This window comes from Nothobranchius furzeri, chromosome 2, assembly GCF_043380555.1.
Source record: "Nothobranchius furzeri strain GRZ-AD chromosome 2, NfurGRZ-RIMD1, whole genome shotgun sequence".
Taxonomy (NCBI): Eukaryota; Metazoa; Chordata; class Actinopteri; order Cyprinodontiformes; family Nothobranchiidae; genus Nothobranchius; species Nothobranchius furzeri.
Window position 1 is genome coordinate 95917916 of NC_091742.1, and position 25175 is coordinate 95943090.

The 25175-nt window shown below is 49.6% G+C and overlaps 3 protein-coding genes across 4 annotated transcripts in view; 1 reads left to right on the forward strand and 2 right to left on the reverse strand.

The window, feature by feature from the left end:
- Positions 1-59: 59 nt before the first annotated feature.
- On the forward strand, positions 60-9522 carry LOC107396731 (uncharacterized). The gene is made up of 12 exons (XM_015976561.3): positions 60-373; positions 624-765; positions 1237-1367; positions 2767-3002; positions 3195-3277; positions 3487-3617; positions 3762-3997; positions 5800-5882; positions 6092-6222; positions 6367-6602; positions 6846-6922; positions 6992-9522. The coding sequence occupies exons 1-12, from the start codon at positions 142-144 to the stop codon at positions 8178-8180; spliced, it is 2907 nt and encodes a 968-aa protein (XP_015832047.3). The 5' UTR covers positions 60-141; the 3' UTR covers positions 8181-9522.
- On the reverse strand, positions 8220-15189 carry LOC107396733 (ceramide-1-phosphate transfer protein). The gene is made up of 6 exons (XM_015976563.3): positions 14531-15189; positions 13978-14042; positions 11005-11186; positions 10672-10837; positions 10405-10601; positions 8220-8690 (listed from the first exon to the last, which is right to left on the reverse strand). The coding sequence occupies exons 1-6, from the start codon at positions 14766-14768 to the stop codon at positions 8462-8464; spliced, it is 1077 nt and encodes a 358-aa protein (XP_015832049.3). The 5' UTR covers positions 14769-15189; the 3' UTR covers positions 8220-8461.
- A 147-nt stretch (positions 15190-15336) lies between these two features.
- LOC107396741 (F-box only protein 41) overlaps positions 15337-25175 on the reverse strand; it is a 17923-nt gene continuing 8084 nt past the window's right edge. The window contains exons 2-17 of one of the 2 annotated variants that reach the window (XM_015976574.3): positions 24548-24697; positions 23855-24337; positions 23661-23740; positions 23113-23185; positions 20829-21035; positions 20684-20748; positions 20349-20471; positions 19870-20006; positions 19556-19779; positions 19272-19387; positions 18762-18914; positions 18593-18688; positions 16809-16927; positions 16582-16740; positions 16398-16513; positions 15337-16268 (exon numbers count right to left, since the gene is read on the reverse strand). In XM_015976574.3, the coding sequence (XP_015832060.3) occupies positions 16206-16268; positions 16398-16513; positions 16582-16740; positions 16809-16927; positions 18593-18688; positions 18762-18914; positions 19272-19387; positions 19556-19779; positions 19870-20006; positions 20349-20471; positions 20684-20748; positions 20829-21035; positions 23113-23185; positions 23661-23740; positions 23855-24337; positions 24548-24679 (2346 nt within the window). In that variant the 5' untranslated portion in view covers positions 24680-24697 and the 3' untranslated portion in view covers positions 15337-16205. Of the gene's footprint in view, positions 16269-16397; positions 16514-16581; positions 16741-16808; positions 16928-18592; positions 18689-18761; positions 18915-19271; positions 19388-19555; positions 19780-19869; positions 20007-20348; positions 20472-20683; positions 20749-20828; positions 21036-23112; positions 23186-23660; positions 23741-23854; positions 24338-24547; positions 25028-25175 lie in introns of those variants that run through there. The other variant, XM_070548440.1, reaches the window with a different exon arrangement.

The following is a 25175-nucleotide window of genomic DNA, read 5'->3' on the forward strand; positions in this document are numbered from 1 at the left end:
TTCAACGATAAGCTCCTCAAAAATAACAACACGAGAGTTCCTGTCTTTTTTCCCTCACGGACCCATTTTGTAGCTGCACCACAACCCGGAAGTTGTTCACTGAGAACAACGTTTGGTCCGTTTTCATCCACCAGAACATAAATGATGTTTTACTGCAGCAGCGGCGGCTCGGAGCCGCTCAGCGAGTCTAAAACTGATATTGTGAGAGGAATCATCACCGAGAAGCTGACCACGGCCGCCCAGGAGATCTTCGCGGTGGTGGAGAGGATCGTAACCGACTACGAGGCGGAGGCTTCGGGCTTCAGGCAGCAGGTGGACCGCCAGAGGAGGCAGCTGGAGCTCCTGCAGCCTCGGGTCACACCAAAGCCAAAAGGTCAGTGGAGGCTGGAATTTGTCACTCCTATCAGACACAAAGGTTTAGCTGAAATGTTCCTCGCGTCGTTTTATTGCGCTGGTCCCAGATCAGCGCAGCCATGAGGTGGTGGCTGCTGGTGAGGAAGAGGAGCAGCCAGGTATGTGTCAGCAGTTCAGCAGCTACAGCTAACATTTCTACAACTGGAGACGGACTCAGATGTTTGTTCACATCAGAGATCAGAGACTAACTCTGGCTGTTTGGTGTCCAGATGAGGAGGAAGCAGAGAGCCTGGACCTGCCCCCTGTGACCGATGAGGAGGAGGAGGGTGGTGGTGAGGAGAACCCCCCCGCAGCTAAACTGGGATCTTTCCACGATGACATGAAAGACCCAGATTATATAATCCCATCCAGGTAACAGAGTCAGGATGTACACTGTGTTGACATCGTTTACGTACACGTCACCTGGGCTGGCGCTGCCTGTTGGAGCGGGCGTAGCAGCGGGCCGCCATCTTGGATGGGTCTCCATTCGTGCCCGGTGCGTTTATTTCCACTGAGGAAGGTGTTCAACCAACTGAAAAACGCATCTCATTGTGCTTTTTCACAGAATCAGACACGTGGTGTGGCATGATAATTATTATTCAAATAAAATAAAATGATAAATTTGAAACAAAATTCAACAGGTAGGCCAAACATGTCAATAGCAAGCCCACGTGAACTGTTTTTAATAGTACGCCAGTTACTGCAACCCTAGGGTGCACAAAGCGGGCGTAGTTGCTCACTTTCAGTTGGGTCCAGCTGGGTTTAGGCAGCGTGATGGCGCTACAAATGTGAACACCAGTGTCTGAGACATCCAGTCCGATCTGATCTGTGCTCCTTCTGCAGGTTGGATTCTCCCAGAGGCCTCTCTGTCAGGAGGAGAGCCGGCAGACCTCGGCTCAGCGACACACAGAACCACGTAGACCTGAGGGTGTGTTTGCTGGAGGACTCTCAGATCCAGGTGCTCTCTAAGACAGGTACGTCGTCATACTTTTAAATTTAAGCTTTGTCTAATTCATCATGTTACAACGTCTGTGTTTCCCTTAAAGCAGTCCTAGAATTCAAAAGCACATTCCCCTCGTTTTAACGAGAAACTAGGCTTTTCATGTCGCTGTGTGTTAATTACCTCCGCTTCTGCTGATTAGCACCCTCGGCAAGTGGAGCCAGGCTTTTTCAGACCTTTTCCCAGGCTGAACCCACCGGACACGCCCACTGCAAGGGCGCCCCCAAGGGGTGGCCACCCCTAGAAAATTGCTGCCCCCCTCCCCAAAGGAAAAGGCAGTGCTAACAAATCATATTAATGTTCAGTCAAACCATATATTGTTTATTCAAGACAAAATTATAAAACAAAATAAAAATGTTACAATTAACGAGTAAAGAAATAATCAGAATAAAGAAATAAATGTTTCTGCTGCTGCCGTTTAAATAAACTTTTATCTCCATAATTTGTTTTAACAGCAACAGGTGAATTTACCCCAAAAATACATTTTTAAATTTAATTATAGATAATATTTTAAATAAATGAAATGTTTGTGTTTGTAAAATTTATACGTACTGTTATTTTAATAAAAACAAATACGGGAGCAATGCAGCCCATCGCCACTGGGGGCGCCCCTGGCCCACTGCCAAACCAACGACGGGCTCATTAGGAGCCTCTGATTGGTGGGTTTAATCAGCCAGCAGCGTTTCCTGCATTAAAGCTGCTTTCACCCAAATCTGTTATCTTCTTATTTTTAACTCAACTTTTATAATCCTTCATCTGTTTATGAAACTTTACATTTTTATGACTTTATGTCTTCTGATGTGAATCTAATTGTGTTTTGAGATCGTTGTGATGTCATGACCTTGTCTTGTTTTGATCCGGGTGAAGGGTTAGGGTCTGTGACGAGCGCCGTAGAGATAAACAGAATGTGAGCTGCTCAGAGGACGGCGGATCAGTGCCGCTCCGCCCGGCCACCTTTTCCAACTCCACAGTTTGGGATTTTCCCGCTACCCCCCCCCCCCCCCCCCCCTTTAGTCGCGGCTCTGTCGAGGTTCCCAGTGCGCTGAGTCAGGCCAGCATCCCGGCTGTGGTCGCTGACTGGACAGGGGTCACTGGCTGCTCAGAGCGCTCTGCCTGCAGCACTTCCTGGTTCTGAGTCTGAAGGAAAACACGCGTCTGAGCAGAGTGCCCAACTTCTCCACGTCACACGGTTTACTCATCATCTGTTGTTTTTGTAACAAGTAGAGCCCATCTCACTCCTCAGCTGGAGCCACTGGTGCCTGCAGGAGAGAGAGGGTGAAAGGTCACGCCACACACCCTAACGATGAAATAAAACCGGCTGAAGTTATGACTGACCGAGCTCTGGCCTCGTTTGGTTATCTCCTCTGTTCCAGTGTTTAAGAAGACTCCGGTCCAGGACCTGAAGTGTCCTCGTGGTCTACAGGAGTCGGACTTCCTGGACCTCCTCCGGTCCTCCTTCCCTCAGCTGGCTGACGGAGAACCTTTTGACCTCTTCATGACTGATCAGAGCAGGAAGCTGCTGCCCCTGAGGGTCAAAGCTCTGACCCCAGAGGAGATCTACTCCACCATCAGGTCCACGGGGAAGTCCTCCCTCTACGTCCGCCTGAAGGTTGGTTGCACTGGTTCTGCTTTAGTGACGTTCCCGAACAGAGTCGTTTTACTTACATGGAAACATTAGAAAAGCTTGCCTTTAAGGGTCTGAAGCCCCGCTGGAGGAGACTCTAGGTGGGCGTGGCCTCCAGCGGCCTGCAGGGTTTAGAGGACTTCCTGCTCCATCGTCATTAAAGTCCGTCTCTTGCAGAACGGAGGCAGAGAGAGAGAAGAACCTCCAGGTTCTCCTAGAAGGTGCGACCGTCCACCTGCTGATGCTGAGCTCCGCAGCAGGTATGTGACTCGTAGGAGGAGCTGTTTGGTAGAACTTGTGTTTGTAGGACAGAGGGGGAACTTGTTCTCGTCCTTTAGTTTGGGTTTGGGTTACAGGCTCAGACACTCTGGTTTTAGTTTGAGACCTGATCCCAACAGGTTAGCTGAGAACCCAGCATGCAGGAGGGTCCGGACCTTCGTCCCTCCTGACCCCTCTGCTCCTCCTGCAGGTCGGGTTCTTCCGGAGTCCACTCTGTCCGGAGGAGACCCGGCAGACCTCGGATCAGTGAGGAGCAGAACCACGTGGACCTGAGGGTGTGTTTGCTGCAGGACTCTCAGATCCAGGTGCTCTCTAAGACGGGTACGGCTCCGATGCTCCGGCCTGGCTCTGATTGGTCCGTTATCATCTCACTCCCAGGATGAACGAACGACAGAAACATTCAGAGTCATCACGACTGCTTTGGTCTAACTCAAACGGACCTGACAGGAACCCTTTTAATTCCAGTGTTTAAGAAGACTCCGGTCCAGGACCTGAAGTGTCCTCGTGGTCTACAGGAGTCGGACTTCCTGGACCTCCTCCGGTCCTCCTTCCCTCAGCTGGCTGACGGAGAACCTTTTGACCTCTTCATGACTGATCAGAGCAGGAAGCTGCTGCCTCTGAGGGTCAAAGCTCTGACCCCAGAGGAGATCTACTCCACCATCAGGTCCACGGGGAAGTCCTCCCTCTACGTCCGCCTGAAGGTTGGTTGGAAAAATGGGTTTTTTTTTGGGGGGGGGGGGGGTCCAACCGTAACTATAGTCGAGCTTTTAGGTGTACTTGCAGTGACGTTTATGACCCAGCAGGTGTCAGTAGAACCGCTTCACCTACCATCACCAGGTGAGCCTGTCTGGAACGGACCTGCTGTGTGTGAGAGGTTCTCCAGGGTTCTGTTTACACCACAGAGCTGCCGCGACTACGCTAGCAGAGGGATAATATGTCCCCTTTAAGCTAACGGCTCTGTCGTCGCCCCGCTGGTTCCAGCATAGCTTCATCTACAGAGCGATGCTGAAGCTTGGGCAGCCTCGGTCATCTTCATGACTGTCCCGCACAGACGGTTCAGTTAAATGTGTCATTTAGGAGACACTCACGGTGAAGTTTGAGGAGTGAAACTAGCATTTGCAGCAGGTGTGCTGCATGGCGGCCATAAACACCTCTCACATGAGCTGGAGACAAAGGTTGTTCACCATCGTGGTTCAGTTGAAGGACACAGAGGCCGTCTCAGAGCTTTCAGCTGTCTGTTTCCACAGCTAGGAGCGTACAGAGGATACGGAAGACCACAGGCACAGTTCTAGATCGGCTCCGAGTGGCAGACCAGGAAAAGCCTCAGATGAGCAGAAGTGAAGAGTGGTGAGAACAGTCAGAGTCAGCCCACAGACCTACAACAGCATCTTGCTGCAGATGACGTCTCTGTGCATCGTTCAGCAATTCGGTCCACTGTACACAAGGAGGTGCTGCATGTGAGAGTGATGCGGAGGAAGCCGTTTCTCCACCCTCAGCACCAACAGCAGCTGGAGGTCTGCTGAAGCACATCTGGACAAGCCAGCTTCACTAATGAGGCGCTGTGGACTGATTTATGTGGGCAGAACAAGGGAAGCCATGCGTGGAGGAACAAGAACACAGCCTTCCAAGAGAACGCCTGCCACCTACAGTGGAACAGGGTGGCGGTTCCATCATGGTGTGGGCCGTGTGGCAAGAGCAGGGACTGGGAATCTTGTTAAAGCTGAGGAACGCATGGATACCACTCAGTATCAGCAGGTTCTGGAGACCGATGTCCGGGAATCAGAGACAAAGCTGCAGCTGCACCGGGGCTGGGCCTTTCAACGAGACAACCACCCTAAACACTGCTCAGCAGCTACTGAGGCGTTCATGCAGAGGAACAAGTAGAACGTTCTGGAACGGCCACCTCAGTCCCAGACCTGGACATTATTGAGATCTGTGGTGTGAGTTGGAGAGAGCTGTCCATGCTCAGAAGCATCAGACCTGCATGAAGTGGAGATGTTTGTGCAGAAGAACATTCCAGAAGACCTCCAGCATGAAGCCAGACTCATCAGAGGCTCTAGGAAGAGCGTAGAGGCTGATGCTTCTGCAGAAGGAGGATCTTCTAAATACCGACTTTATTTCTGTGTGTGGGGCCCAGATTTCTGCACCAGCCTAATTTAGTTTAAGCTGTTAGTGACCACTTCCTGTAAATCCCATAAACTCTGGTGCACTTCCCATCCATCCCTGTGCGTGTCTCCTATAGGGTCCATTTATCTAAACAATCAACGTTTATACAGGAAAGTCATGAAGATCCACAGGGCTGTCCAAGTTTTAGCGTCCCTCTGTGAGCATGTGGTCTCTGGACTGGGCGGGCCGCTTGAGTTCTGCTACAGAACTCTTGAGTCCTTTCTTCTGATCAACGTGAAGTCCCGCTGGAGGAGACTCTAGGTGGGCGTGGCCTCCAGCGGCCTGCAGGGTTTAGAGGACTTCCTGCTCCATCGTCATTAAAGTCCGTCTCTTGCAGAACGGAGGCAGAGAGAGAGAAGAACCTCCAGGTTCTCCTAGAAGGTGCGACCGTCCACCTGCTGATGCTGAGCTCCGCAGCAGGTACGTGACTCGTAGGAGGAGCTGTTTGGTAGAACTTGTGTTTGTAGGACAGAGGGGGAACTTGTTCTCGTCCTTTAGTTTGGGTTTGGGTTACAGGCTCAGACACTCTGGTTTTAGTTTGAGACCTGATCCCAACAGGTTAGCTGAGAACCCAGCATGCAGGAGGGTCCGGACCTTCGTCCCTCCTGACCCCTCTGCTCCTCCTGCAGGTCGGGTTCTTCCGGAGTCCACTCTGTCCGGAGGAGACCCGGCAGACCTCGGATCAGTGAGGAGCAGAACCACGTGGACCTGAGGGTGTGTTTGCTGCAGGACTCTCAGATCCAGGTGCTCTCTAAGACGGGTACGGCTCCGATGCTCCGGTCTGGCTCTGATTGGTCCGTTATCATCTCACTCCCAGGATGAACGAACGACAGAAACATTCAGAGTCATCACGACTGCTTTGGTCTAACTCAAACGGACCTGACAGGAACCCTTTTAATTCCAGTGTTTAAGAAGACTCCGGTCCAGGACCTGAAGTGTCCTCGTGGTCTACAGGAGTCGGACTTCCTGGACCTCCTCCGGTCCTCCTTCCCTCAGCTGGCTGACGGAGAACCTTTTGACCTCTTCATGACTGATCAGAGCAGGAAGCTGCTGCCTCTGAGGGTCAAAGCTCTGACCCCAGAGGAGATCTACTCCACCATCAGGTCCACGGGGAAGTCCTCCCTCTACGTCCGCCTGAAGGTTGGTTGGACCTTGTTTCTTCTGCTGGTAGATGTTGTTTTCTGTCCTGCGGCGCCTCCTGCTGGTCCGTTTCAGCCCGACTGCGTCGGGATGGACCCGGTGGGTCAGAATCTCAGATGAAACCAGGAGACCGTGGAGCTGCGCCGTCTTTTCTACACATGACCAAGTCACCTTTGTGACTCGAGCGAATGACTTGTATGTTTGACCTGTGGAGAAAATCAGGAACTTTTGTTGTTTTTGCAGAACGTAAAAGGAGCCGCCGACAAGGAGTCAGACGGCGTCGGTGACCGCACAGCGCCTGAGTCGAGCCCAGTGAGGAGGTGAGTGGTTACGGACTGTAGGGATCACCCCGGGTTGCATCGATAGACTTATTTACTCTGTCTTCGTAGCCCCATCAGCAACATAGGAGGGGAGGAGCTATCCACGGAGGCTGAGAGTGACCTGGACTCCACCAACGATGATGACTGGAACCCTGGCGTGCACACGCGCCGGAAACCCGCCAGGAAGCGTGCTGAAGGTGGTGTGGAGGAGGCCGAGGAGCGTAGACTGTCCTGTAAGGTGTGTGGCGTCTGGTACCGGCTGCTGGGGTACCTGATCAAACACACCTGGAGCCACGTGCATGAGCAGCAGGCCGTCTGTGGAGTGTGTGGGCAGAAGTCCGAGTCTGCGGAGGAGCTAAAGGAGCACCTGAGGAATCACCAGAAGCTTCACAGCTGCTCACACTGTGGGAAGACCTTCGTCTTCGCCTCCAGCCTCCATCAGCACGCCTCCAAGCACACCGGAGACGGCACGTTCAAATGCAACGTCTGCAACAAAACCTTAAGTAGCAGGGCGGTCCTGAGCAACCACCGCTGGGTCCACGTGAAGAACAAGCCACACCAATGCGAGGTGTGCCACAAGTCGTTTGGTCTGAAGGCCCAGCTCTCCGTCCACAGAAAGATCCACGCGGGCGGGAACAAGCACCACTGCGACATCTGCAGCAAGGCCTTCAACGACCGCCGCGCCATGACCCAGCACCGGCTGGTCCACTTAGGAGAACGACACTACAGCTGCAAAGTCTGTGGGAAGCGCTTCAAGCTCCACAACACGCTCAGGTCGCACGAAAAGACCCACTCGGTGCAAACGCAGTCGTTCCTCTGCCACGTCTGCTGCAAGACCTTCCTGTCGGAACAAAGACTCGTGGTTCACCTGAAGACCCACAGCAACGAGAAGCCGTTTGTGTGCGAGGTGTGCGCCAAGAGCTTCGCCTTCAAGGACGGCCTGAAGAGGCACATGAAGGTCCACACCGGCGAGGCGCCGTACGAGTGCTTCGAGTGCGGACGCTGCTTCAAGTTCAAGTCGAAACTCAACGCCCACGTCTTTCTCCATTCAGGCATCAAGAAGTTTGTCTGCGGGGTCTGCGGGAAGGCCTTCTCTCGACGGGAATACCTGAAGGTCCACATGAGGACCCACAACGGGGAGAGACCCTACAAGTGTCCCATCTGTGAGAAGGCCTTCACCCAGAGCCACTGTCTGAAAACGCACATGAAGAGCCACCAGAAGGAGGAGCACTCCGACTCGGATCCGTCCGAGTCCTGAGTGACTTCACCTCCTTGGAGACAAGAGACGACTCGAGCAGAGCAGTAAAACGGTTTAATAACCAGTTTAAGTTATCAGCAGCGTTTTCCCGTTGGTCTGAAACAGTTTGGTACCCGCTAAATACTGGAACCCACCAAAACCACGTCCCCATGGTAACACTGACAGGACGCGGCCCCCGAGGGCCACACGATGCATAACCTCCCTCATGGAGGAGTCATGAGCAGGACCAACGTTTAGGGTGGTCTTGTAGTTTCGTGGTTGGGCTGAGGTTGTTGTCTGCTTCAGGGCAGCTCCAGCAGCTCGTGCTCGGCCAGGATCCGTTGAGTTTGCGTGTGCACCAGCGTCAGGGCTTGGATGATGATGCGTAGGATGGGCGTGGCCTCCTGCTGCGTCTGCACACACACCAGCTTCAGGAAGTAGTCTCTTTCTGGCAGGGCGAGGAAAACGATCTCTGCAGCCTGGCGGAGCATCCAGGAGTGGTGGGGGGCCAGCGCCGCCCTGTAGGCATCCCTAAAGACAAAACAAAGGTTCTCTGGTCTTCTCTGTTTGTATTTGATGTAAACTACAGCCCCCCAAGGTGCTTTACAACACAGCTCATCATCCACCCATTCACTCACTGGTGCTGGTGAGCTACATCATGGCCGCACCGACACAGGCGAGGCACCCTCCCCCCACCAGCAGGTAAGTTGGGTGAAGCGTCTTGCCCAAGGACACGAGAACTAAAGCAGACGAGGCTCGAACCTGCAACCCTTTGATTACAGGGCCACCGTCTGCTGCCTGACCAGTCGGGTCCAAGTCTAAGGAGTGGGAGACTTGCGTAGTTGCCCGTGCTCCATCATTAGGAATGTTCGTACGAACGCCCTGACGTGTGAAACGTGCTGTAGCCACCTGTACGTTCCTGCGTAATCGTCTAAGTCCCACCTGTGTGTTCCGTTCAGTCATTCGCACACGCCCCCAACTAACCATATATGGTCACTCCACAGCCTCAGCTCCAGGGTTAGGGTTGGGTTCTTCGTTCCAGGACTAGATCCTGAAACACTAAACTGGGTTTACACATCCCACTAGAATCCTCTCGTCCTGCTCTTAGTGGATCTGGAGCCGATCGCAGATGGTGGAAGACCCGGTGGAGGCACCCACTCAGCTAAACGGGTCTCGTGTGCTTTAATGAGGGTCTGAAGATGTTTTTCTGTCTCCTCTGACCTCCTAAGCAAGACCCCATGTGGTCCCTGGCTGGCTAGACTAGAGGACTGGAACCAGTGCCTCGCTGGACTGCAGATGCTGGTGACCAGTTGGAGTCCCTCTGAACTTGTTTATGTTGGAACTAAATAAACATTTGAACAAGTGTTTAGTCTCAGAGTGATTCTAACCCCGGTTTCACACTGCAAGCATCAGCGGAACGGAGCGGCAGCGAAGCGGCACCGCTTCAAATGGAATCCAGTTCTAGTCTATGGAGTGTTTCAAACCAGCCGCGACACGGCAATTCTCAGGCGCTTCCCGGAAGCGGCATGCTGCGCCGCGCCGCTAAAGATGGGATCGAGTTCTAGTTTTTCCGCGAGCCGCTTCTGGGACACGTCAATTTCCGCAGTTCACATAGTGCGAGACAGGAAACCACACACTGTTTCAGTGTAAAATGCCCAGTTATTTTCAAAATAAAATGCAATGTTGCGATGTTACATATAACTTACTTCAGCACGTGTGACCGAACGGCTTTGTTTACCACCAGTTTCTTTCGAGAAGTGCAACGGTGGGATTCCCAGCAAGTTATAGAAAACGTGATCTCCTCTTTGTTCCCTCTCGGATGGCAAGTCGCGGGGGTTGTGATCTCTCGATGAGGACGGATGGCGGAAATCTCGAGGGAGTTTTAGAATCTCGCGCGAGTACAGCGAGGAAGCCGTGCCACAGCCAAGACTCTCCCGGTGTGAAAAGGACCGCGTTGAAGTTGGCGAGTGAGCCGCTCCACTGCTGTTCCATGCCGCTAATGCTTGCAGCGTGAAACCGGGGTAACCTCGAGCGGCTTGTGCCGGTCTCTGAATGTCAGAATCTCATCTTCATCTGGTTTCACGCCACGTCTCCATCTCCTCCCAAAGTTCACCAGCCGCTCCGGCTCACAGGCACTAAAGACCAGTTCCAGACGCCAGCGAGGACCTTTGTCCCTGAGGTTTTAGGAAGCTCTGCTGAGATTGTGGAAACTTTCTTTTCGGATCTGAAACCCGAGCGTTCTTACCTGCTCAGCTCTCCAGGTGTCTTCAGTCGTCCTTCTCCGTCCGCTCCCTCAGACAAACCTTCCAACATCAGCTTCAGCCAGAGGAGCGAGCGGTGCAGCCGCAGCAGCGTCCTGCAGCCAGAGTCCGTTCGGTAGGAGAAGTTAACCACACCCGCTTTTAGCTCCGCCTCCACCATGGAGCGAACGGATCGATATGCCTGAAGGAGGGAAATTCTTTCAGCTTTGGGTTTGTCACGGTGTCCTGCAGCAGTTCGGCGTCCATCCCACCTGGTTACGGAGTTCAAAGGCTGCAGGGGTCGGTCGCTGAGGTGCGTCGGCTGATTTCCCATGAGCCTTCGCTCCGTGTTTGAGTGACAGCTCTCTAATCAGCGTGATCTTCTCTCTGACCTTCTGAGAAAAGAAGCCGACCATCGTTCCGAGAGACTCCATGAAACTGAAACGAACATCATGGAATTAAACTCCCAGTTTCTCATTGATGCAAACTTGTTACTTGATGTCTAGTCTGCCGTAACCATGGGAACCAATAAATGTGTCTGTTCACTACAGAGTTTGTGGTTCCTGACTCGCTGCCTCCTCAGGTGTTTGAGGGTTAATGTTTACTTCAGCAGCTGATCCCAGCTCAGCAGGTACGTCTCCAACAAGATGTCACCGTCGTCATCCAGGCTGGACTTGAGGTACTGCAGCAGGCGCCGGGCCTGAAACGACTGGCCAGGGCAGTCTTTCACAAGGGGCGTGTCTCCATGTAGCTCCGCCCACTTCTCAGACACCCCTGGAGGTGGGGGCTGAAAAAATGAATGGGTGTTTAGTAATAAATGGTAGATTGTTGTGGTTTATAAACAGTCAGTACAGAAAGTACCCAGACCCGATACATGCTTCACTCTTAGGGTTAGCCGTTAGCTGAAACAGTTAAATTCATTCTGTTTCTCATTGATGATCAATGACCAACATGTCCTAGAGAAATTTCAGTCTGGTTTTAGGGTGAACCACAGCACTGAGACGGCCCTTCTGAAGATTTTAAATGATTTTAGAACAAATTATGATGCTCGGAGGGCAACAGTGTTGGTTCTGCTGGATCTAAGCGCTGCCTTTGATACAGTAGACCACACTATTCTTTTAACCCGTTTAAAACAGATCGGCCTCTCTGGTGTTGTTCACAGTTGGTTCACTTCCTACCTCACAGACAGGACTTTTATGGTGAGTTTGGATACCTGTTCCTCTGGGGTCCACAGCATCACATGCGGTGTGCCTCAGGGTTCAATTCTAGGCTCAGTGCTTTTTAACCTCTATATGCTCCCTCCGGGCAGCGTCATCAGGAGACATGGGGTGAATTTCCACAGTTACGCTGACGATACACAGTTGTACATCTCCGTGTCTCCTGATGACGCACAGCCAATGGAAACACTTTTTAACTTCATTTTAGATATTAAATCATGGATGACTGAAAACTTTCTCCAGCTCAACCAGGGCAAAACTGAAGTTTTAGTCATCGGTCCTGAGGCCCAGAGAGAGAAACTTTTACCTAAACTACAATCAATGTCTTTTTATCCATCACTACAAGTGAAGAATCTGGGTGTTATTTTCGACTCTGAGCTGACTTTTATTCCCCACATTAAAAACATCACAAAAATAGGTTTTCACCATCTTAAGAACATCGCCAGAGTCCGCCCCATTCTCTCTCGGGCCAATACGGAGACGCTAGTGCATGCTTTTGTAACCAGTAGAATTGATTACTGCAATGCCCTGCTTTCTGGTCTTCCCAAAAAGAGCATCTCAGGTTTACAACTTTTACAAAACTCAGCAGCACGTGTCCTGATGAAGACCAGGAAGCGGGAGCACATCACTCCGGTTTTTAAATAACTGCACTGGCTCCCCGTATGTTTCAGGATCGATTTTAAGGTTCTTTTAATGGTTTTTAAGTGTCTTAATGGTCTTGGGCCTTCTTATCTCTCAGAAATGCTTTTACTATATAAACCCTCGCGGTCTCTGCGCTCCTCTGGCAGCCGTCTCCTAGTTCAATCAATCAATCAATCAATCAAAGCTTTATTTATAAAGCGCCTTCCGCAACCCTGTCAGGAAGCCCAAAGCGCTGAACATGGTACAGTTAAGTAAATATATTGAATAAATCAACAATAAAAGAAATTCAAATTACAAAGTACAAAATGGAAATTACAAGATAGATGAAACAGTCCGGTAAAGGACAAATGTGTGAAACACATTTGGATTGAGTGGATGGATTGAGTGTACCAATGAAAACTGTGGAATGGATTCAACATCAAAGAGGGCCAAAATCAAACATGTTCTGGAAACGCCAAGCGGAGGAGGTGTGTTTTTAGGTGATTCTTAAAGACTGGCAGAGAAGGGGACAGCCCTAAAATTAAGACTCACACCCACGGCGAGGCGTCCTTCAAGTATTACGGCCCTCGCCTTTGGAACGAGCTGCCGGAGGACCTCAGGGCCGAAGGGAACGTCCAGGCTTTTAAGAATAGAATCAAGACCCACATTTTTAGCTTAGCTTTTAACTGATTACTATTTATCTAGTCTGTTCAACTGAGTCGTCTGTCATATTTGTTTATATATATATTTATCTCTTAATTTTATCATTTTATTTATATCTTAGTGTTTTTTACATGATTATGTTTTCTTTTACTATCTTTATAATCACTTTTTATCCATATTAGCTTTTGTTATTTTACAGTTATATATTTTAATCCTCCAGTGTTTCCTCTGCGGAGCCCTCTGCCTTGGGGCCGGTGGTCAGCGGCGGCGGTCGGGGCGCTCCTCGGGTGGTGCCCGGGCAGTGGTGGGGGGTTTCTGCCCTCCCCCACTGGGCGTCATGGGCCGGTTTCTTGGCTGCTGCCGTGGATCTGTTGCTGTCAGGGCAGATGGCTCCGCTGATGATGTGTTGTTCATTACCTGACCCATCTGAACTCAGCCTATTGTTTCCTCTGGTGTTCACGCGCGTGTGTGTATGTGTGTGTGCATGGACGAGTGTGCGGGTGATTGTATGTCCACTTTGGAAGTGGACATACAAATTGTCAATTGTTTTATACTTGGGGAGGGGGGCTGGGATGGGAATATGGGATCTATGGGGCCATTTTAATCTGTGAAGCACTTTGAGTTGCATTTTTTTGTATCAAATGTGCTATATTAATAAAGTTGATTTGAATGACCCGCACTTGTGTAGCGCCTCTCAGAGAAAGGACTCCAAAGTGCTTTACACTACAGTTTATCACTCATCCATTCACACACACATTCACACACTGATGGTGATGAGCTACGATGTAGCCACAGCCGCCCTGGGGCGCACTGACAGAGGCGAGGCTGCCGACCACCAGCAGCAGGCAAGGTGGGTTAAGTGTCTTGCCCAAGGACACAACAGCAGAATTCTCTGTCCGGAGCCGGGATTGAACCTGCAACCTTCTGTTGAGCTACTGCTGCCCCATTTAAAAACGCATCAACGTTTGTAGGTTAACTCGGACTTTCTGACCACAGGCTGCTCGTTCAGTTATGTGTAAAACAGTCATTTATACGTGTGTGTGTGTGTGTGTGTGTGTGTGTGTGTGTGTGTGTTACCGCTTGGCTGTAAACACTCAAACATGGCTGCCAGGCGAAGCCACACTCCCGCTGGTCTCCCTGGGCTGCAGACAGATGGAAACCTAATCAAACATTTTCTGCCTAACAGGAAGTAGCCTCCACCTGAGCAGCCAATCAGATGAAGGACGGCGCGCTCTGATAACACGTGGGCTCGGCTCAGCTGTGTCAGACCTTTGTTTCTGCTCTGAATCGACATAAAAGCCAATCAGAGGCTTTGATGTCAATAAGTTAGAGAAGCGAGGAGCGGGTTTAGAGATCAGCTGTTCTAAATAAGGTTTGGATCACTTCTAAACACAGCTGTGTCTTTAAATCACGCATAGCTGGACACAATCTTCCCTTGAAGACCAAAACAGGCCAGTCTGAGCTGAAGGAGCAAGAGAAATCAGGGTTTTACTCCTTTAGGAGTAATCTGATTCTTCTGGGTCCTGAAGTAACTAATACAACTGAAGACTAGAGCTGGAACGGCTCCTGCCTTCAAGCGTGGTCAGACAGCAAGTAGGAGGAGTCAACATGGCCACCGGTTAACACTCACGTAGCCAGAAGGAGCTGATGAGGAGGAGGAGAAGAGCCAGGGTGGTGGAGAGCAGCAGCACCTGTCTGATGAAGACCATGATGACAGTCCTGAAGCTCTCATTGTCGCCGACTCCAGCAGTGACACACACACACACACACACCTCAAGGTGACCTTTGAACTTGACCTTTGTCCCTCCAGCCTGTTTTATCTCACAAACAGTGAGAGGGGTGGAGGAGGAGCTTAGCACCTGAACCATCAGAGCCAGAGAGGGTGGTTCTGGTCCGTCCCTAAAAGCCTGACGTGGCCTTTTAACGTCGACCAGGAAGACGTCAACATTCCAGAGATCCACGAGGACGTTCTCACGCTCCAGAGGGAACGTCTCCGATATCTGAGATGTTTTCTAGCACAAAGGACGTCACGTTTCACCAAACATCTGCAGTAGGACCGAACAGCTGAACAGGCCTGGTTGCAGCTGTGAACGGTGTCGGTGCTGCCCCCTAGAGGCCCAGTCCTGAAACAACCAACCAAGAAAAGAGCGACAAGGGGGGCAGAAACCATTTATTATCACACGTCAGAGCCACACATCCTCCTCTTTGGTGCAGACACCCCGCTGTGCAAAACATCTCAGGTGTGTGTGTGTGTGTGTGTGTGTGTGTGTGTGTGTGTGTGTGTGTGTGTGTGTGTGTGTGTGTGTGTGTGTGTGTGTGTGTGTGTGTGTGTGTGTGCGCGTGTGTGTGTGTGTGTGTGTGTGTGTGTGTGTGTGTGTGTGTGTGTGTGTGCGTGTGTGTGTGAGGTAAAACCTTAAGAGAAGGGCGTTTTTAGCCTTGAGGTAAAACGAGGGATTTATTAAAGTTTTTTTGCTTAATTGAGGTAAAAATAAGTTAAAGTTTAAAGGTCGACCGAAGAGAAAATTTGTGCTTTTCTTTTATGTTCAGGATAAGGAAACGGTTTAGGAGCAGAAGATTCTTCATAAAGACTAAAGGTTAATCTAGTTTGGATCCTAAATGACTTTAATGTGGGAGAAGAAACACGTGAAGTGACTAAAACTGGGCCAGACTACTAAACTACTCCCGCCAGGGTCAGGGAGGCAGCAAACACCAGTTATAAACGTTTATAAACCCTGTTTTCAGGGTTTATAAACGTTTATAAACCCTGTTTTCAGGGTTTATAAACGTTTATAAACCCTGTTTTCAGCAGGACGAGCCAGAATCAGTCAAACCTCTGCAGGTTTGGATTCAAAGACGAAGTCTTTAGGGATTTCTGACGCGCTAACCCCAGAGTCAAGATGGCGGTACGGGTTCCTTACGCAGCTCCTGTGGGACCTGGTGACCTGTGAACCACGTTTCTCATGTCAGTTTGGGACGAACGTGCTTCATGTCTGAGACTTTTCAGGTCTGATTCAGTTATTTTAGTTATTTCTACCTTTTTAGTGCGTTAAAACAAGCGACCGCTTGGCTGATTGCGATTGTGTCATGAGCAGGTAAAGGACCTGCATCGTTTAGCACGACAGAAGTTAGCTGCCAGGAATGAAGGTTGTAAAGCTGCTTCAGATCCGTAGAGATGACCACCTGACTGAAACGGTGACCCGGCTGTAGCACCTGAGAACCCGTGGAAGCTGAAGTGTGCCCTTTGTGCTCGTGTATCAGCAGGTTTAGGCTCTGAGGTCAAATCCGATGATCCGGTTTGTTTGAGGTCAGAAGAATCCTTCGGCCTTGACCTGCAGGATGTGGGAGAGTCCGGGACGGTTCTGAAGAACCTGCAGGTAAAACCACAGAAACCAGTCATGAGCAGCCTCCGGGTTGGGACCAGCCCAGCAGTTTCTGGTCCTCCTGGGCCACCGTCCTGCAGGCTCCTCTGTTTCTAACCTCACACCTGAGCTCGTTACCTTCAGAGTGCCGAGAATCTCCCCAAACAGGTGTCGAGCTTCCTGAGTCTCCGGATCTTCAAAGTAATCCGACGCCGACACTTCCACCACGATGGACCTGATGTCACTGCACGCACCTGCGCAGATGCACAGGTGATGAGTCTCAGGTGTGCCCACACGGGAAGCAGCAGGAAGCGGGTCTTACTGTGGAAGTGCAGGATGGCCTGACCGCTGACCGGCGTGTGGGTCAGGATCAGCGTCTGTAGACGCCTCAGTCCAGATCTGCAGAGCTCTGTCGCCTCCTGCAGGCCCAGGTCGGCGATGCGCTCCAACTCCAGCAGCCGCAGCTGAGAGCAGCTCCGCACTTCACACAGAGCACACACCATCAACCTCCATCTATCAGAGGACTAAAACGTCCTCATCATCACTCACCCACAGCGACCAATCCCTGAGAGCTACAGCCAGCCCCTCCCACGCTCAGAGAGAGGAGGTGTGGCCAACATCGGCCAATCGTCTGCAGGCAGCGAGTCCCAAAACGAGTCGGCTGTTGACTGAAACAGTGACGCAGCAAAACTCTTATTTCGTTTGTAATATTTAATTCACCAAACAAAAACATTAAGAATAGAAACGGGTTTCAGCTAACGAGGGCTGTTAACCTGGACTCAGAACACAACTGTTTAGCTCCGCCCACCAAGTCCTTGGGTTCCGTGTGTGGTTCAGTGTGCTGGGGGTCAGATGGTGAGTTAGCTGTTGTCATTGAAAAGTTAGCCAACAAACAGCTAACAGAACTGGCCATGGATGTGTCTCTGCAACACCTTAAGCGCTAAATGACATCATATGTGCCATTGAAAATAAGGAATGTTGTGTAGCTGTGTTTGTTGACTTGGCTAAAGCCTTTGACTCTGTAGACCATAATCTTACTTAGCAGGCTCAAACATGTAGGACTATTTCAGACATCCGTGGCATGGTTCAGAAGTTATATCTTAGGCCGTACGCCAGTGAGAACAGAGGGCTACCAATCTGCTCCTCTACCTCCATCTACGTGTGTTCCTCAAGGGTCGACACTGGGCCCAACCTAATTCAGAATCTATATTAATAACATTGTTCATGCGGTTGACAGTTTTCATATACATTTATATGCAGATGACACCATTTTATATTCCTGCAGTTCTTCCTTGAATACAGCTTTGTCCTCCTTGCAGCACAACTTTAATCATCTTCAACATGCCTTCTCCAACCATCTTCTTCGTTTAAACACAAGTAAAACAAAGTTCATGATCTTCATCCGTAACTTTCCACCCTAGTATTCTTTCCCTGGATGTTACAGAACCACAGCTCATCAGTTCCTATAAGAATCTGGGTATCTGGCTTGACAGCACACTTTCATCTGACATTCTCATTAATTCATTACTTTCTAAAGTCAAGTCTGGAATCGGGTTTCTATAGCAACAGGTCATTCTTTACTCATTCTGCAAAGCAAACCTTGGTCAACATGACAATCCTTCCATCTTAGATTACGGTGACATCATTTATAGAACTACTTCTAAAAACTTCTTCATAAACTCGATGTCTTTTATCACTCAGCAACCCGTTTGGTTACTGGTGCCCCTTTCACTACTCATCATTGTGATCTGTACTCACTCGTTAACTGGCCATCCCTCCATTCCTGCAGAATGTTACATCGGTTAGGGTTCGGGTTAGTTTTACCCTAACCTGTCATATCTTCTCTCATTACTCATCACTTCCAACAACCAGCAACATTTATGTTGCAGTAACTTAATCTCTAAGGTTATTCCCAAAGCTCGCACCTCCTTTGGCCGCTCCTCATTCCAGTTTGCTGCTTCCAACGACTGGAATGAGCTGCAGAAACCACTGAAGCTCACTACAATGGTGTTCTGCTGAGCTGTGGTGGCCTCATGGAGGGGGCCATCGTCTAGCACACTGCTGCTAACCACTTAAACATTCTCTCTCTCCTGATAATAACTTTTTACTCTCTTTGACGTTGGATGTGCTACTACTAGTTTACCCGTTTAATTAGAGATCCACTAGGATAAATACAATAAAGTTTATCTCTCACCAATATATACTATTTACTAAGAAATCACAATGTAACCATAGACACATTGCTTGGTGTGTGTGTGTGTGTGTGTGCATGTGTGTGTGTGTGTGTGCGTGTGTGTGTGTGTGTGTGTGTGTGTGTGTGTGTCAGAACCCACCAGGGGTGAGCTGGTGCCACCTGCAGGCTGCTGATGTTCCTGCAGCCAGCACCGAGGGTCCAGAGAACCTCGTGACCGACTGGATCTGAGGAGCTCCTGCAGGTGATCAGACAGGTGTGTGAGCGGTAATCCAGGTGAATCTGGAGTCAGGTGAGGGAGGCGGCCTCACCTGTACACGAGCGTCTGCAGGTTCCGGCTATAGCAGCTGACGAGCCACAGCGTCCGGTCCGTGAGGATGTGAGGACACTGAGAGACGGAGAGCTGGAGGAGGCTGCCCCCTGCTGACCGCAGCAGCACCTCCAGCCCCACCTCCATGCTGCCTCTGAGAGACACACAACAACACAACCTCAGTGGTAGCTTGACCAATCAGACTACAGCTGTAGTGAGATGCTGTTTCCATGGCAACGTGCACACGCTTTTCCTTTTACAGATACGGACACTTTGTGTTTCCATGGCAACGTGCACACGCTTTTCCTTTTACAGATACGGACACTTTGCGTTTTCCTCTCTGAGCCTTGCTGACTGCTATAATCCCTCTGAGTTGCTGCGAGTTGTGAGGACCTTGACCTGGACCCAGAGGACCTCCTTATCAGAACATCTTCAGCAACACTCAGAGGAAGCAGCCAGAAGACCGTTTGGAAGCTTTGGAGTGGAGCTCTGATGAAACCAGGAAAGTCACCGTGTGTTTTTGTGGTAATCCTCTGGCGTCTCGTCGGCTCTGCGGCTTCGAGGCTTTAGGTTGTTGAGAACCACACACTGAGTTTGTGTGCACCACTGGGACAGGGTGCTCAGGAACTGCACACACAGACAAAACCTTCAGTTTTCTGTACATGAGGGCCGTCCAGGTAATGATGATGTCATAACCATAGTTAGATAGTAACAGTGTAGGTAAACAGAGACTGACCCCGCCCCCAAAAGTTAGCATCCGGACTGATGTTTGGGAGCGTTTGAGTTGTGACCCACCTCAGACGACACTCTGGCGTTCTGCAGTTGGAGGTGTGTCCAGACCGCCGGGTGCCTGGCAACAAACCGCCAATCAGAGCACACCTCCGCCGCCCGCAGCAATGAGCGCACGTCCAAATATGGGAGGACGCAGAAAAGCCACGCCCTCATTCTTACGGTGTCCGCCCCCAGCTGTCTGTTGCAATGATGACAAGAAGGGGTGGAGCTGGTGGAGGAGGGCGTGTCTGGGATGACGTAAGAATGACATGAAGGTGCTTTTATTCTGAAACCCCAGTAGGAAGTGACATCATCTGCAAACATCAGAGAGAAGCTACCTGATCCAGGTGTGTGAGTCCTGGCATAGACGAGCCTCCTCATGTCAGCGCTGCTCCACAAACTCTCCTCCTCCTCGGTGCTGGGGTGGCGAAGGTTTCTTCTGCTCCAGGTTGTCCCCCATCCTTCGTCTCCCATCCTGACAACGACCAGGAGTTTAACTGAAACTCATCTCTGAAGTACACACGTTTGTGCTTAAATACTCCCAAACAGGAAGTCTGATCCGATCCTCCTCAGTTCCCGAGAAACCAAAACACCACATCTGTCCACATTTAAAATCCCGGTGCTTTAACGAGGAAATCACTTTTATAAAAATGCAGTTTAATAAGAACCAGCATGAGGTAGACTGGTGGTTACCATGGTAACCCCCAGCGACTCACTGGCAGCAGCATTAACATTTCTATTTCTACAGAGTTTAGAAACCCAACGCTTTGACTCAGATTGGTTCAGGGTTGGTGATGGAGGAGAAGGACCCCTTTACCAGACTCGCTCCGCCCGGCTCCAGGGTGGAGCATAGTACATCGGGTGGAGGTGGACCAGCCCCCCCTCACGATCCCAGACTCCTGATTCCAAAGACAAGGTCCGCATCTGATCCGTCAGACCGCTGGAAGAACCAAAGCAAGAGGAACTGGTTTGGTTCTGCTGGTGAGGATTTGTGTTTGTGCATCCTATCAAAGGGGCTCCTGCTCTAAATCAGGATTCCTGAGGTTTTCTTCTGATCTTATTATTTATTTAAGCCAAGACAAGATTTAATTTAAGCTAAATAATTATGACAATCCCTGATCAAACACGGTGATTACAGCAAAACCTGGTTACCTGTAGCGATGGTGGGCAGGATGCTGATCTCCTAGTCGGCAGGAGCCGGAGATGCTGTAGCTCCTCTGGAGGAAGAGGAGGAGAAAAACACAGAAGCAGCCATCTTTAGTTCATGTTAAACCAGGGCACTGAATGTGGTTCCCACCCTGTTGCCGATGGCTTCCAGCATCTTGTTGCTGATGATGTCATCAGTGCTTCCATCCAGACTGCGTCCACCTCGCCCAGGCACAGGGGAGTACACCTGTGAGTGTGTGTACGGGTCAGCGTAGTGCAGGTCATTGTCATGGTGACTCAGCAGCAGTAACTGTCTCTCTGCTCGGTCAGCCCGTTCCAGCAGCGTCTCGATGAACACCTGTTGTCAAATACATGTAACAGAACAGGTATCACCACAGGTAAACAGGTACACACACAGGTATACACACTAGTACACACGGATAAACACACTAGTACAAACAGCTACACACACAAAGATATACAAACTTGCATAAACAGGTATACACACTAGTACACACAGGTATAAACACACACAGGTATACACACTTGTAAAAACAGGTATACACACACACACACACAGGTATGCAAACTTGCATAAACAGGTATACATATTAGTACATACAGGCATACATACTTGTATAAACAGGTATAAACACTAGTACATACAGGTATACACACTTGTGTAAACAGGTACACACACAGGTATACACACACAGGTATACACACTTGTATAAACAGGTACACACACAGGTATACACACTTGTATAAACAGGTATATGCACTAGTACATACAGGTATACATACTTGTATAAACATTTATACTCACTAGTACATACAGGTATACACACTTGTATAAACAGGTACACACACAGGTATACACACTTGTATAAACAGGTATACACACACACACACACACACAGGTATACACACTTGTATAAACAGGTACACACAGGTATACACACTAGTACACACTTGTATAAACAGGTATACACACACTAGTACATACAGGTATACACACTTGTATAAACAGGTACACACACACACAGGTTTACACACTTGTATAAACAGGTATATGCACTAGTACATACAGGTATACATACTTGTATAAACATTTATACTCACTAGTACATACAGGTATACACACTTGTATAAACAGGTACACACACAGGTATACACACTTGTATAAACAGGTACACACAGGTATACACACTTGTATACACACTTGTATAAACAGGTATACACACACTAGTACATACAGGTATACACACTTGTATAAACAGGTACACACACACACACAGGTATACACACTTGTATGAACAGGTATACACATTAGTACACACAGGTATACACACTAGTGCATACAGGTATATACACACACACAGATGTACACATATGTATAAACAGGTATACACACTAGTACATACAGGTATACACACTTGTATAAACAGGTATATACTCACACAGGTATACACATTTGTATAAACAGGTATACACACTAATACATACAGGTATACACATTTGTATAAACAGGTACACACACACACACACACAGGTATACACACTTGTATAAACAGGTACACACAGGTATACACACTAGTACACACTTGTATAAACAGGTATACACACACTAGTACATACAGGTATACACACTTGTATAAACAGGTACACACACACAGGTTTACACACTTGTATAAACAGGTATATGCACTAGTACATACAGGTATACATACTTGTATAAACATTTATACTCACTAGTACATACAGGTATACACACTTGTATAAACAGGTACACACACAGGTATACACACTTGTATAAACAGGTACACACACACACACACACACACAGGTATACACACTTGTATAAACAGGTACACACAGGTATACACACTAGTACACACAGGTATACACACTTGTATACACACTTGTATAAACAGGTATACACACACTAGTACATACAGGTATACACACTTGTATAAACAGGTACACACACACACACAGGTATACACACTTGTATGAACAGGTATACACATTAGTACACACAGGTATACACACTAGTGCATACAGGTATATACACACACACAGATATACACATATGTATAAACAGGTATACACACTAGTACATACAGGTATACACACTTGTATAAACAGGTATATACTCACACAGGTATACACATTTGTATAAACAGGTATACACACTAATACATACAGGTATACACATTTGTATAAACAGGTATACACACACACACACACACAGAGAGAGGTATACACATTTGTATAAACAGGTATACACACTAGTACATACAGGTATACACACACAGGTATACACTCTAGTACATACAGTTACACACTAGTACATACAGGTGTACACACAGGTATTCACAGAGGATCTGAAACGTTTACCTTAAATCAGGATTCAGGGGAGTGGTTAAACTCACCTGTAGTCTGGATTTGGCTTCAGCTTCTTTCTCTGCCGTTGTCCTCAGAAACATCTCGATGTCGGCCATGTCTCTGTAAAACAGCAGCAGCACACGCTAGACACAGACCCAGACTAACCAGAACAGACCGCCTCTGGGCTCTGAGCCTTCCTGTCATTCTGCATTCGTCACAACGCCACAGAGCGGAGTGTCTCTGTGAGACTAACACATCAGGACACGTCCTCTGTCTCAGCCTTCAGCGCCAAGCTTCACCAGAACCTCTGACCCATACAGCGTGACCTGATTCAGGAGGAGACGGCGTTTAACCCGCAGCCAGGTGAGGACGCTCGTCTCAATCTTCTGTTTAATGAAGTTTAACCTTTAGAATCTGGTGTCCTGTTCAGGACATCACAGGAAGACGGCGTCCTGTGTGCGAGGGACTTTACCTGATCCTGTTAAGCAGAAAATCTGAAGATGTCCTACCAGGGACACCGTAGCACACCTGGCTGAGGCTCCTCCCCTCTAATGTGAGGTTCTAAGAGATGAAGGCAGGTTTTCTGGATACTGACTGTTGTCGCTCACTCAGCTCGTTGTCCTTGTCCCTCAGGTTGTCCTCGAGTCGCTCCATCATGTCAGCAGCAGCAGATATCTGCAGGTGAGTCAGAAATCAGAGTTTCTCCTGCCACCTCCATCACAGACTCAGCTTCTTTAGGCCTCATTTATGGAGATAAAAGCAAAGAGAGGACTGTTAGGCTCCGCCCACCTGATTGGACAGGTAGGTGGCTCTCTCCTCCACCTTCTGCTTCTCACTCCTCAGTCGTTCCATGTTTAGCTTTTCCCGTTCAAGCTCCGCCTCCTTCCTCCGTACCTCCTCCTTTAGCCGGCCCACACGGCGGTTCACCCTCTCCTCCACCTCGGCGAAGGCGAGGGCGATTTTATGATCCAGTCCCAACCCCAGTAGCTCCTCCAGCCCGATCCGCACCGGAAGACCCAAGTCCAGGTCCAGAGACCCGGGGAGAGCCAGAGCGGTGGACATGTCCCCTGGAGGAACAGCAGACAGCTGATCTGGAGGACTGAACATCTCCCTGATCATCTGGATGGAGGCGGAGGAGGAGGCAAAGTCCAGGCAGGCCAGAGGGAGGGGCAGGCTGCGGGGATCCATGCCCAGAGAGGAGCACTCCTTCTGGGATACAGCCGGACCGGGAAGTGGGAGCAGAGCTCCGGGTCTGGAGCTTCTGACTCGAGTCTGAAATGAGAGACAGAGTTAATGTTGGTTCTGGTAGAGGTTCTGATGTCTGTGGGGTGGGGGGGCTTAGGCTCCTGTCTGAAGATGGCAGCCTTAGTAGGAGCATGGATTCCTCCATCCTAGGTCAGCTGCTCCCATCTTCTAAACTCAGATCCTAAACTTGGAGCTGAAACGTTCCGACGCTGTCAGCTCCAAACCACCAGACCTCACCTGTGACAGGACCAACAGGGTCTCGTAGGTGTGTTGGCTGACCAGGTGAGCCCGGAGCTCAGGGACACACGAGAAGCGGAACTTGTCACCACATCGAGGACAAAAGTAGGGCAGCTCCGAGGAGGACGACATGATTCCGACTCAGGAATCCTGGAAGAGGAGGAATAAAAGTGGGTCAGAGCATCTGAGTCGTCATCCCTGATCAGGTCGGAGAACAGCTGACTGGAACGGATCGGGCTCCTGGGTCCGACTCGATCTGAGCTGAGGTCAGAACCTCGTGTGTCTTTGTGGAGCGGAGCACTCAGCGAAGCGTCGCCTTCCACTCCAGCGCTCAGAGCCGAGCAGGAATTCCATCACGCATGGATGAGCAGGAAGAAAGGAGCAGCGGGGTGTGGACTCCTCCTCTCTTCCTCCTCCTCTTCATCAGCCACAATCAGCTGATTCAGGAGATTCAGAGTGTTTTCATTAGCCTGGGCTCAGATTACCCAGTCACCTCTCACCTTCATCATCACCATCATAAACATCATAAACATCATCATCATCATCACCATCACCATCATCATCACCATCATCATCACCATCATCATCATCACCATCATCATCATCATCATCATCATCATCTCCATCA